A 12,242-nucleotide genomic window follows, 5' to 3' on the forward strand; every position below is an offset into this window, starting at 1 on the left:
GTTAGCTCTTTTCAACAGCATAGGTGGTTCAACAATTATTGTATCATAAATATGTAACAGGACAGAACAAGCTGTGATCTGGAAACATGGCAGCCTGGCTTAGAAGAAAGTGCTTTTTGCAATGATTATAAAGACAGACTACAGCTCCCATATGCAGGTTTTCTCTGAACAATAAAACAAAAAGAGGTACTTTCTTGCAGACTTTTTTACCTGTTAACTGTCCCCCCACACACACCAAAGGTAATATAAAGTTTCAAAGTACCAGTAGCCAAAAGTTACACTCACATATATTTCCATTTTTCTGTATAAACCATAATTTAAGAGCAAGTTATGAGTCATGCGGATTCTATGAGGTTTCATGGGATGTCCCTGTCCATAATAATAATTTCCAATATCACCTAAAATAGAAAAGAGACAGGATTATGAATACCTAAGTTTATAAATGTCCAATCTAAGAAGGCATTTTGAATTAATTAAAAATCAAAGTGATTTTTAAATTTATTTTTGTAACTTTCAAACCATTCAGAAAACCAAGATATTCACAGCATTTACATGCCAGATTCCATTATTACAGTGTTTATTGGTAGGTTAAGGAAGGTATTTCTAAGTTTTAGTTCCCCAAAGATTTACTTTTCTTCCTTAGAGTGATACCTGTTTTCAGTGTTCTTTTACAAATTCAGATGTTTAGAGTAAGTTCTAAATTTTTTTGTTTTTTTGGTGGTACTGGGGTTCCTGGACGCTCTTCTACCTCCGGGCTACACTCCCAGACCTATTTTGTATTTTTTTTTATTGTTTATTTGGAAACAGGGTCTCTTAAGCCAGGGAGGCTGGCTCAGAACCAGTGCGATCCTCCTGTCTCCGCCTCCCAAGCGCAGGGATTACAAGCATGCACCACCATGCCCGATCTAAATTTTTTGAGTATGATTTAAATTTTTTTTCAGTAAGCAGGGCATGGTGGTATACATCTGTAATCCCTGTACTTGGGTGACTAAGAAGAGGATTGCAGGTTTGAGGTCTGCCTCAACAACTTAATGAGACTCTTTCAAAATAAAAAATAAAAGGCTGGGAGTGTAACTCAGAGGTAGAATTCCCCTGGGTTCAATTCGTACCAAAATGAGAAAGAAAGAAAGAAAGAGAGAGAGAAAGAAAGAAAGAAAGAAAGAAAGAGGGAGGGAAGGGAGGGAGGGAGGAAGGAAGGAGAGTAAAATTGTTTTTCAGCAAATACTGCTTCTTAGGTGACTTATTAGCACCCAGGAAACCTTTCTAATTGGTATTATGGGGGTTCAAATGTTCTATATCATTATAACCTATTGGGAAAGTTTTGGTAACTGAAATTTAGATCCTCAAGGAAGTACTGTGCTAAAACATACTCATGAAACTTTTCAAGGCATTAAGAATCTTCATGACTAAAAAACTGAAATTCCTAGTTTGTCTTAAAAATAACATGTTCCAATATTTTGAAATATATTCATTTTCAAATAACCAAATAGGCCGGGTGTGGTGGCACACGCTTGTAATCCCAGCATTCAAGAGGCTGAGACCAGAGGATCAAGGTTCACAGACAGCCTCAGCTACTTAGTGAGGCCCTTTGCAGGTCAGTGAGACCCTGTTTCAAAAAATAAGTAAATAAAAATAAAGGGCTGGGGGTGTAGCTCGGAGGTAGAATGCCCCTGGGGTTCCATCCCTGGTACTGAAAAAGTAAAAAAATAAAATAACAAAATAACACTAAAATCACAAATTTTCATAAACCAGGGACAATGGCACAGTCAGTCACTAGAGAAGGCGCAAGGCAATTAAAAAGGACATAATATGGAACATAAATATAACAAAACTTAAATCTCTGATTTAAAAAATGTATAAAAGAAACTACTTCATCAAAGTAATTTCTTGTTACTAACAGGGTCCTCAAATTTATAGTAATATATGTAACTTTCAATGAATTTCTTTGCCACAATATATAGACCCTAGAGTTCACCAAAAATAGTATACAGCCTAAATGGCACATGTCCATTAAGAGCAGCCAGGCTAGTGATAATTACCACAAATTCTTGCAAAATATAAGGGAGTTATAAAAAAAAAAAAACATTTTCATTATGTCCTAATTCATGACATTATCTTAGATGGCTGCTTTGTAGACATTTACTTCTTACTACAGACAAAATGCTTTTCCTAGTTTTGTTTTTTTGTTTTTTGGTGGTACTGGGGTTCCTGGAAACCCTTCTACCTCCGGGGTACACTCCAAGACCTATTTTATTTTTATTTGGAAACAGGGTCTCTTAAGCCAGAGAATCTGGCTTCGAACCTGCAAGTACCTCCTGTCTCTGCCTCCCAAACTCAGGGATTACAAGGGTGCGCCACCATGCCCAGTGCTTTTCCTAGTTTTCATGAACCTTTGATTTTCATTCATTTCATTTAAATAGCTAATAATGTTATTTGGGGCATTTTAAATGCTGTACTATTTTTATCAAAATACTTGAAATTCAACTCAAGGTGGCTTCCAGAAAACACACAATTTAAGTGTCAATACAAAGAAATTACAATAAAGAATTATCTTGGAAATGTTTAGAATTTGCTCACTGTTTAAGAAATTACCAGAACAGGAGTGGCTAAGATTCATAATCTCTTATCCAAAGTTCTTTGAACTAGATGTGCTTCAAATTTTAGATGTTCTAATGGTGTTTTAAGGGTAATGTGAGTATGTAACATCCTAAAGTCTGAGCAGCATTCTATAATCAAATGTAATTATTTCTAGAACAAAGTGTGAATATTCACAATAAGTTAATAACAATCATATAAAGCATCAAAGTAATTCAATTTAAAGCTTTGATTTCAAATGAGTTACAAAAAGCTCCCAAATACATTCTCAGATCATTTTGGATTCAGGACTGAAATATATTGTTACCCCCGAAGAAAAGCTGACTGTAAAAATGATTTAGGAAAAAAACAAGAAAAAAGCATGAAAAATCTACTCTGTTAGTAATGGTGACACAATACTTAATCTACTCACAGGCTTAATAAAACTGGTCCCTCCTCCTTGAAATACTCTGAGCCTGAGTTTCTACTTTCCTGGATTTTTCTCTTGCCCCATGTCTATACTCCTTCAACAACCTTTAAATATCAGGGTTTCTCAGGTTCATTCATTCATTTAACAAAATCAAGAGCCCACCTAATGTGTCAGGAAGCACTATTCTAGAAGCTTGTACACCACATCAGGCAAAGTAGTTATGCCCTAAACCTCTGAGGGATGGGTCCTAGGTATTTCTGTCCTGTTTCTTTTTAAAACTTCAGTATTTTATCAGTTGTAACTTAACAAACTGCAAATTCCTATAACAAGTCTCTCCCCATTAGGTTCCAGGCTTACAGAGGTAACTTCAATACTCAGTATTTTCATTTGAACTAAATGAAGATCTCAAATATATGTTCAAAAAACTTTTAAGCCTTCCCAGTCTTAGTTAAGTGGTATTTTCATTTGAACTAAACGAAGATCTCAAATATATGTTCAAAAAACTTTTTTTTTTTTTTTTTGGTGGTGCTGGGGGCAGAACCCAGGGGCTTTCTACCTCCAGGCTATACTCCCAGACCTATTTTATATTTTTATTTGGAAACAGGGTCTCACTACGTTGCTGAGAGCCTCACTAAGTAGCTGGGGCTGGCTTCGAACCGGTGTGATCCTCCTGTCTCAGTCTCCCAAGCATGGGGATTACAAGCATGCGCCACCATGCCCGGCTCAAAAAACCTTTAAGCCTTCCCAGTCTTAGTTAAGTGGTACCAGGACCCATGTAACTGCTCCTGCTCAATCCAGAAATCGAGGAACTATCCATTACTCTTTACCATTATCTCCTAGCTCCAATTCCATTTCCAATCCAGCAGCAAATTCTAGTTTCTTCACATTCTCTCAAATGCATCTATTTCTACCTAAAACAACCATTATGTTTTATGTGGACCAATATGCATCCAGTTCTTGCTTCCATCCTATGTTTTACCACTTGCCAATTGAGTTCTACTTTCAAAACCTTCAATGGCTTTCGCCTCCCCAAATAAAAGCTGAAAATTCTTCCTTCAAAGTCTTATGTGCTCAAGCCTTTTGCTGCCTAGCCTAATATTCATGGTTCCCCAAGACTACTTGCTTTACTTTCTCTCTGCCATGCTGAGATATAACTACCTAGCCTTTGCAGTTTACAATGTCTTATGTAGAAAACTTGACTGGTCCATTCTCTTTCTTTAGGCCTTGTCTAATTGGTAAACCTATCAAAGTCCTCTGGCTTAATCTCTTAATAAGATACACGTTTTCATTTGCTTCTTAAGACTTAAATAATCTTTTGCGCAGGCACACAGCATGAACATTAAATCCATTTCATATTTCTGAGCCCAAAGTCAATTTCATGAACAAGCGTAAGCTACTGAAATAGAATAAGGCTTCCTAACCAGTTCAAACATCATTAGACTTGAACTTTTAAATTTGATTTCATTACACATTTCAGCTTATTAACATTCTCGAATAAATCACAACCCCCTTCTGAATTCCAGCTGTTACAAGGATTTATAAGCATTTAAAGTTTTATTAGGGAAAAGAAATGATTACTAATTCTTTTTTGTAGTAGAGGAAATAAGGAAAAATGTTAAATCTTTAGGTCCCAGGTGTCGATCTCTCCTTGGACATTAAAATTAGAGTTAATGAAGGCATGGTCTTAGAAACTGGTATAGTCTATCTTTTTATAATATTGAGAACTTTTCTCTGAACCAGTTTTCTGCACACATTTTGATTATGTACTCCTATCAAAGGAAGAAAAAATAAAGCACAGAGCAATTTATGCTTAGTTATATAAATTATATATGACCCTATTATATTGTATGTCTTAAAACACTAAATGAATTATGCCTCAAGCTTAATTAAAAACAAAGCCTAAGCTGGGTACGACTGTGCACACTTATAATCTGTACTTGGGATGCTAAGACAGGAGGATCCCAAGGTTCACAGTTGGCCTCAGCAACTTAGTGAAAACCTGTTTCAACAAGAAATAAAATAAAATAAAATAAAATAAAATAAAATAAAATAAAATAGAGCTGGGTACATAGGTCAGAGGTATAATGCCCCTGGGATCAATCCTCAGTACCACAGGAAAAAAATAAATGAAAATATAAGAAATAAAAATAAAATACAGTTAATGTTTCTAACAAATTAAAAATGTACTGCAATTAAGGCTAAAAATTATGTGACTTGCTAATTACATTTAAGTAGAGGAAAATCCTATTGTTTTAAGGCCAAAGGGTCTTGGTGACTAATTAGCCATGTGTTATTTTACAATTATTGATTGTCTTCTAGTATCTAAAAGAATGACCAAGACTTAGAAATGTCACTAGAAATTTTAGAGGGCTAGGTCAATATCCTTGGCCAGGGTAAGAACTCCTTACTTTCCTCAAAGATTTTGGGATACCTCATCCATCAATGCCTGAAGGATCACTATGGACCAGCATTTCAGTTATTTAGAGGATACAATATTTAAGAATATATAACATATAGAGAAAACTGTTGTTACCAAAGCTTCTTGCATCCTTTCATTTCACAAGTAAAAAAAGAAAAAGTATTGCTAATTAACTGATAAAGTTTTTGGTAATGAATAAAATTATTTGTGCCAAGCTTAGCATGCTATCACATGTCTTTTAGTATCATCATACCTAGTCAACTTAATAGTCTCTGCAATTGCTAGTCTCCCCTAAACCCCAAATAGTCAAAATGTGAACAAACAACCCATTCTAAAAACAAGTCAAATAAGAGCCAAGAGGACAAGTGACAACTCACCAGAGATTTCCAAACTGCCAATTATATATTTGCTGGCCATCAGCTAAAGCAACTGAATGGGCTAGAGTATTGATTAATTATGATCACAAGATTCTTAAAAATCTCCAGTCTAGTCCATCATGCCTTGCCCGCTCTCCCTCAACAAAGACTCAACATACAAGGGCCTAGGAACAAATGACTGCTGGGAAAACTACTCAAGCACAGATCCTGTCCTACAGTTCAAGCTATAAGTTACAAGCAACTTACCCCATCACATTACAAGCAATTTAGCCCATCACTGCTAACAACTGAGGCTCCTGAGCTTGTTTCCTGAAACTGTTAAACCTTTTCTCTTTACAAAAACCTCTATCAAAAGCAAATATGAATGCAGGGCAAGGGTTTGCCATTAACCCAAAACATGCAATGTAATTCATGTTTAAATGAAATAGTCTTTTTCCACCTCTCCACAACGGTATAATTTCAAATCAACTTATAACATATGTATATACATACACATATGTGTGTATGTATATACATACATATATAAACATATATACATATATACGGTCCTCTCAAAAAATGTTTTTAAACAGAGGTGTTTCTAATACCTTTCCCAACAATGGCACAGGTCGCTACTCTCAAGAGGCATTAAGCTGGACATGGCGATGTACATCTCTAACCCCAATATTTGGGACGCCAAGACAGGAGTATCTCAGGCTCCAGCACTGCCTCATCAACGTAGCAAGACCCTGTTTCCAAATAAAATAGGGCTGGGGATATAGCCTGGAGGTAGAAGGCCCCCAGGTCCCACCCCCAATTCCACACACAAAAATAGGGAGCATTAAAAGATTTTTTTTTGTTGTTGCCAAATTAAGAGATGGTATGGCCGTTTTCAACTTAACATGAATTTTAATCTGAGCTAGTCCTCTGGTCTGCTAGTCTTAGGTGAAGACATTGTGATTTCAATATGCCAAATGTAGGAAACAGGTGCAAAATTTGCACTGCTTCCTACACATCAAAGAGGACATTCATGTCACTTAGGCAAGCTTCTGTCGTCAAATTTCCTTACTCTACCTCTCAAAAGTAACCTACTAAAGGCATTTTTTTGAGATCTGTGAAACAAGTCATATTCCATTTAGTATAACTTGGACTGCCACAGAAAACATGATTCAGAAAACTCAATGTCACTGCTTGTACTCCAAATCAAAGAACCCTTAAATCATTTGACTTAAAAAAAATCATTACATTGTGAGCTCAAGCTTAATCCTTGTACACTACTTCTAAAAGTTTTCCTACACAAGCCCTTCCCACCATCTAGGAACAGCCTTCACAAACTAGATGCCAAAGCTCTCCTAAAACCTCCGGAGCAGAGTATATATATTTCCCGATCAAACAAAGAGCAACAACGAAGTGGGTGGCAACCACCTCCCACAGAAGCAAGCCAGGACCCATCGAGGCTGATGGACCCCAGCAAGCAGCTACAGCTCCACGCACGTCCCCCCCCCCCCGCCTCCCGGTTCCCTGGACGACCAAGGACCTAAAACTCGAAAAACCCAATTGTGACGGAGAAAGTGGTGCCCTTGCATTTGAATCCGGAGAAAGTGGCGCTCCAAGAAGCCGGCAAACAAAGGGGAGGGCCGGGGGCTACGAGAAACACGGCGGAGCGGGCGCCCGTGGCCCCGACGCGGCCCCCGCCCTCGGCGACTCCCCTCCAGCTCCGAGCCCGCGCCGGGCGAGGCTGGGGGGCCGGCGGGGCCGGGCTGCGGGCCCGGGCGGGGGCGGAGCTCCGCGGCGCCGGCTTTGTGTGTCGGCCGGGGTGCGCTCCAGCCTGGGCGGGGAAGCGCCGGGTGCGGTGCGGTGCGGTGCGGTGCGGTGCGGTGCGGGCCGGCTCGGCTTCCAGCCGGGTAGGCCGCTGCGGGAGAGCGCGGCCCCGGTTCCCGCCGCCGGGAGGGGCTCCCGCGGCCCAGCGCCCGAGCCTCCCGCCGCACTCGCGCCGACCACAGGGCCGCGGGCCCAGGCCTCCCCTCGCCGCCCGCCCCCCCGGGCGCCCCCTCACCGTCGTAGTAGTAGCAGACTTTCTTCTTGCCGCCTCCCTGACTGTACGCCATGGGCTCCCGGTCCGCCGCCGCCGCCACCCGGCTCCGGCTTCTCCTGCTGCTGCTGTTGCTGCTGCGGCCGCCGCGGCTCGGCGGGGAAGGAGAGGGGCTGCGGGGCAGCCGGGGGCGGCAGGCCGGCGGGCAGGGGCAGGTCGGCGGGAGCGGAGCAGGGCACCCGGAGCCTCGGTTCCGCCCGGCCGAGGCCGAGAGAGGGAGCGGGGATGGCAGCGGCGCCAACTCGCGGACTGGGGGGGAGGGGCGCGAACCACCTCCGGAGGCCGCAGGGAGGCGGGCGCGTCCACCCAGCCTCCGCGGGGGGCGCAGCGGCTCGGCTCCAGACAGAGGCTGCTTCTCGCCCCGGACAGGCGTCCCGTTAACGCGCGACAACCTCCGGAGAGCAGCCCCATGCACAGTCTTAAAAGGAGAGAAAAAGGCAGGCTTTCGCTCCGCTAGTAGAGAAAAAGAGCGTGGAACACAGTTGACATTCCCCCCTCGGCTCTTCGCACAATGGTTGCGCCCATTCCGCGCCTGCGCAGTCGACGCCTCCCGCAACCGTAGCCCTGGCTGTCTAGACCCCCTCCGCGTCGTCCCACGCCGCTCCCCTCCCCCTCGGTCGCGAAGCTCCCGCCCGAGCCGGCCACGTGCCGCGGGCCGGGCGGAGGGACCGCTCTCCTTGTCCTTTCGGGCTGCAGGAGACCCTCAGGCAGCATCTAGTGGCACGGTACCTGGTCCCTTTGATTTGCTCATCCTTCCATTTTTCTTCTGATAATTACTCCGAGTCGCTGAGTTATTATATTAAGAGGAAAGAGTACCGCCTGGATTTTAATAAGCATTTATGGAATTCATTTGTCCATAGAGCATTTGCACTTGTAATGCATTTTTTATTGATACCCATTCATAGTAAATACTTATACTTCCATTAAGGCTTCAATGGATGCTGAACTCTAACCTGGCCCTTCAAATGCTAATGGTCTGGGAGGTTTGAACTCAAGTCTTTCTCCAAACTCCACACACCTTAGGGACTCAACTGCTTCTGCTACTGGTTAGACACTGGAAGACTGGAGCAGAAATTGAACTTCAGACAAAGCACTTTTCAGAACTCTCGTACGTTATAAATATCTGTGCCCTTTCTTGTGTTCCGTCAACAATTACCAAGCACCTGTCTTAAGCTAGCCACCTCGAGTAAAGAAAATCTGCAGTGTAGCCCTCTCATCCCAATTTTATCATTTCATTTACCCTACATTTGCACTCCCACACTCCATCCTACCTCACCCCCCCCCCCAAGGCCATTTGGAGCCACTAACAAAAATATTCTAGTTTCTTTCAAGATCTCTACTATATTTTATTTATTTTTATTTTTTTATTGGCGCATTGTAGTTATACTTCTTAATGGGATAAAAGATGGGATAAAAGACATACATGCCCATATCACCCAATTAGCCCCTACCCATTTCCTAGGCCCTTCCCTTCCCCTCCCTCCTTCTCATGCTTGGCTAAGTGATTGACTTTGATATGTTTGTTAAAGTACATCCTGTGCTTTAGAGAATTTCCCTCTTCCCCCCTCCCATCCCCTCAGTTTGGTCGCCTTATTTGTTCATCTACAGAATCTCCTTCATCTAGTTTACTTACAAATCTCAAGAGTTCTCATGCATAAAGCAGCAAGTTTCCTAGAGTTCATCCCAGGAGAATTAGAATGTTAGTCCAGGGTGGCCCTTGGCACACACCTCTTCTCTCTAGTCTGTATTTTTAACAATACCCCAGGTGATTGATGCAGTTGGTATAAGAACCACAGTGGAAGAAGCATTGACTTAGGTAGAAGTTAATTACATGATATCAACTTCCTAGAATACAGTAAGTTATTTTAGTAGAAACTAATGTTCTTCCCCAGAGCCAACACCAGTGAAGTCTGATATGAGACTTATTTCCTTCAGGAACCCTTCCCTTCTCTCCTCCGATGAAGACTGTTCCTATGGCTTCTACAGTTTTAGCTCAACAGTTACCATGTTAAGTTGCCCACAGTTGTCTGAATGTGACCATAATGGAGTTTAAGAGGAGGAGCCAAGTCTCTCTTGTACATAGTTCTTTCTCTAGTGCCTGTGATTTCCAGCAAGTCACTTAAACATTTTTCCCCTAAATTGCCTTATTTAGGGAGTGGTATTGCTTGGAGAGTATTTCCTCATATGAATATTGAAGATGCTCCTGAAGAAAATTATTATGAAATAGCTTTAGACAATAACTATATACACATAAGTTATTGTGATTTTAATATAGTAATGTAAGTAAAAACTATCTTTTCTATCGAAGTAGCAAATTACATAGAAAGGTACTCCTTTCCATGCTGTGATTATACTTTGAGCATTCACGTGTAACTAAGGCCTGGGCCTATTATGTAATGTGTATACATTTATCTGTTTGCTTCACTTGCAGACTCCTCTGAAATATAGGCTAGTTTGTTCCAAGAGTGTACCTTAAACTTTGTCCTAGTAGTAAGCCAATCAATGCAGAATGTACCCTAAGACTTTGTTTCTTCTTAGAAACCATGTTTCTGTCTGTTTTAGAGAACAGCCAATCCCACAGAGTTGTAAACCCAAGCCCTCCCTAAATTGGAGCAAAGAGTAGTATCCCATTAGGGATAAAAGCTGAGCAGGCAGTAAGCTCAGTGTACTTGCTTACTAGACTTTTTGTTGGTTGCACACTTTTCTGCACAAGTAAATTGCCTTGCTAAGTTACATTTATTTATTTATTTATTTATTTATTTATTTATTGACGCTGGGGATGGAACTCAGGGGAATTCTACCACTAAACTACATCCCCAGCCCTATATTTTATTCTTTATTTTGGAACCAGTTCTCACTGAGTTGCAAAGAGCCTCACTAAGTAGCTGAGGCTGGCCACAAACCTCAATCCTCCTGTCTCCGTCTCCCAAATGCTGAGATTATAAATGTGTACCACCATGCCCAGCTGCCAGGTTACTTTTTATTTTATGAGTTTTTATTTTTTGCTTCCCTAGAATCCATTTCCAATAGTAATAATCACTATTATTATTGTTTGCATCAGTAACACCTAGCTCTGAATATAACTGGATTGGTTGAGGAACTTGTCATGTTGTTTTTAACAAGTGTAGTCCAATAGAAGCACATTATTTTATCCTTAGAAACTGGCCTAGGAGAAAAAAGCTTTTTCCAGTGATAAGAGCTAGCCAAGAGATTTATGTGTCTAACCATCTGTAATGAACCTTAGGTTATCAGAGCTAAAAGTATAATCAATTATTGGAACCCATTGACAAGGTCCAAATATCATTTACCATATTCTAACTTGTCTCTCTCAGCCCTTTTTAAGTAGTGACTTTCAGATAAACATGCAGTAGAAAGAAATAAGTTGAGGACATGAATAATTCTTGGAATACATAGTCAAGGGTTGTCTTTTTCCTTAGACTATGTTTCTTTGGTTCCATTTCTGTCTATAGCAATTTATTCTTTGAATCTTAAAGATGTTTACTTTGTAATTATTCAATAAAATGATACATTAAACATAAATAGGCTATTTAGAAACAGGACTGCGAGAAATCAGTTGCTTCTGCTTATGCTAATAAATTAAAACTTGCTGACAACTGTAATAGCTTAATTTTTAGTTGATAAAAAGAATTATTCATTTAGGCTTGTTTCTGTTCTAAGAAAATTTAGATTTCTTGGTGTTAAATTCTATGTAGCAATTCCATAATGTAATAATGCAGAAGGTTGAGAACTATATGGCACAGGAGGGTATTGACAAGCTAAACCTGCCTCAAGCTGAATTCTGATTTTGTAAGTATGGTGCCTATTTTCACACAATACTACAAAATGTAACTTATAAATATGAACAGGAACACCAAACAATGAAAGATTATAGTGTTATTTGAACTGTTCATTTGTGTAACAATTTTAAATTACCCATGTATACAAAAAACGTATTTTTGAACTGTAGCTTATCTGCTAAATTGCTCAGTGGTATTACACCTTTCAAGACATTTCTGTTAGCTGACTGAGTAATGCTTAGCCCAGGACCTTCAAAACACCTTTTCACTTTGATCTAATCTACCTACTAGCCCAAATTTTCTAGTAAATTTCTAAACTCACAGTGTTTTGGAGAAAATCAATTTACTGATGTCTCCCAAACATCTAGATATGTATCTTAATTCTTCCTCTTTTCCATCTCAATATTTTGAACCTTCCTTCAAATCCAATCATTCCTTTCTACTTAGCTCTGGCTAGAGGAATGGAAGTAGACTATGTATGTTCTCACCATGAGTTAGAAAGCCAAAGGTTGAGAATAGACAAGCAGCAGCCCAGCGTGGTGGTGCACACTTGTAATCTCAGTACCTAGGAGGC

The 12,242-nt window shown here is 40.6% G+C and overlaps 1 protein-coding gene across 1 annotated transcript in view; it reads right to left on the minus strand.

The window, feature by feature from the left end:
- HDAC2 (histone deacetylase 2) overlaps nt 1-7,887 on the minus strand; it is a gene marked incomplete at its 5' end in the record, with an annotated part of 29,752 nt that extends 21,865 nt beyond the window's left edge. The window contains 2 exons of the mRNA XM_080699711.1: nt 286-398; nt 7,836-7,887. Of these exons, the coding sequence (XP_080555837.1) occupies nt 286-398; nt 7,836-7,887 (165 nt within the window). The remainder of the gene's footprint in view (nt 1-285; nt 399-7,835) is intronic.
- Between the last annotated feature and the right edge of the window lie 4,355 nt (nt 7,888-12,242).

This window comes from Muscardinus avellanarius (genome assembly GCF_963383645.1).
Source record: "Muscardinus avellanarius genome assembly, chromosome: 8".
Lineage (NCBI taxonomy): Eukaryota > Metazoa > Chordata > Mammalia > Rodentia > Gliridae > Muscardinus > Muscardinus avellanarius.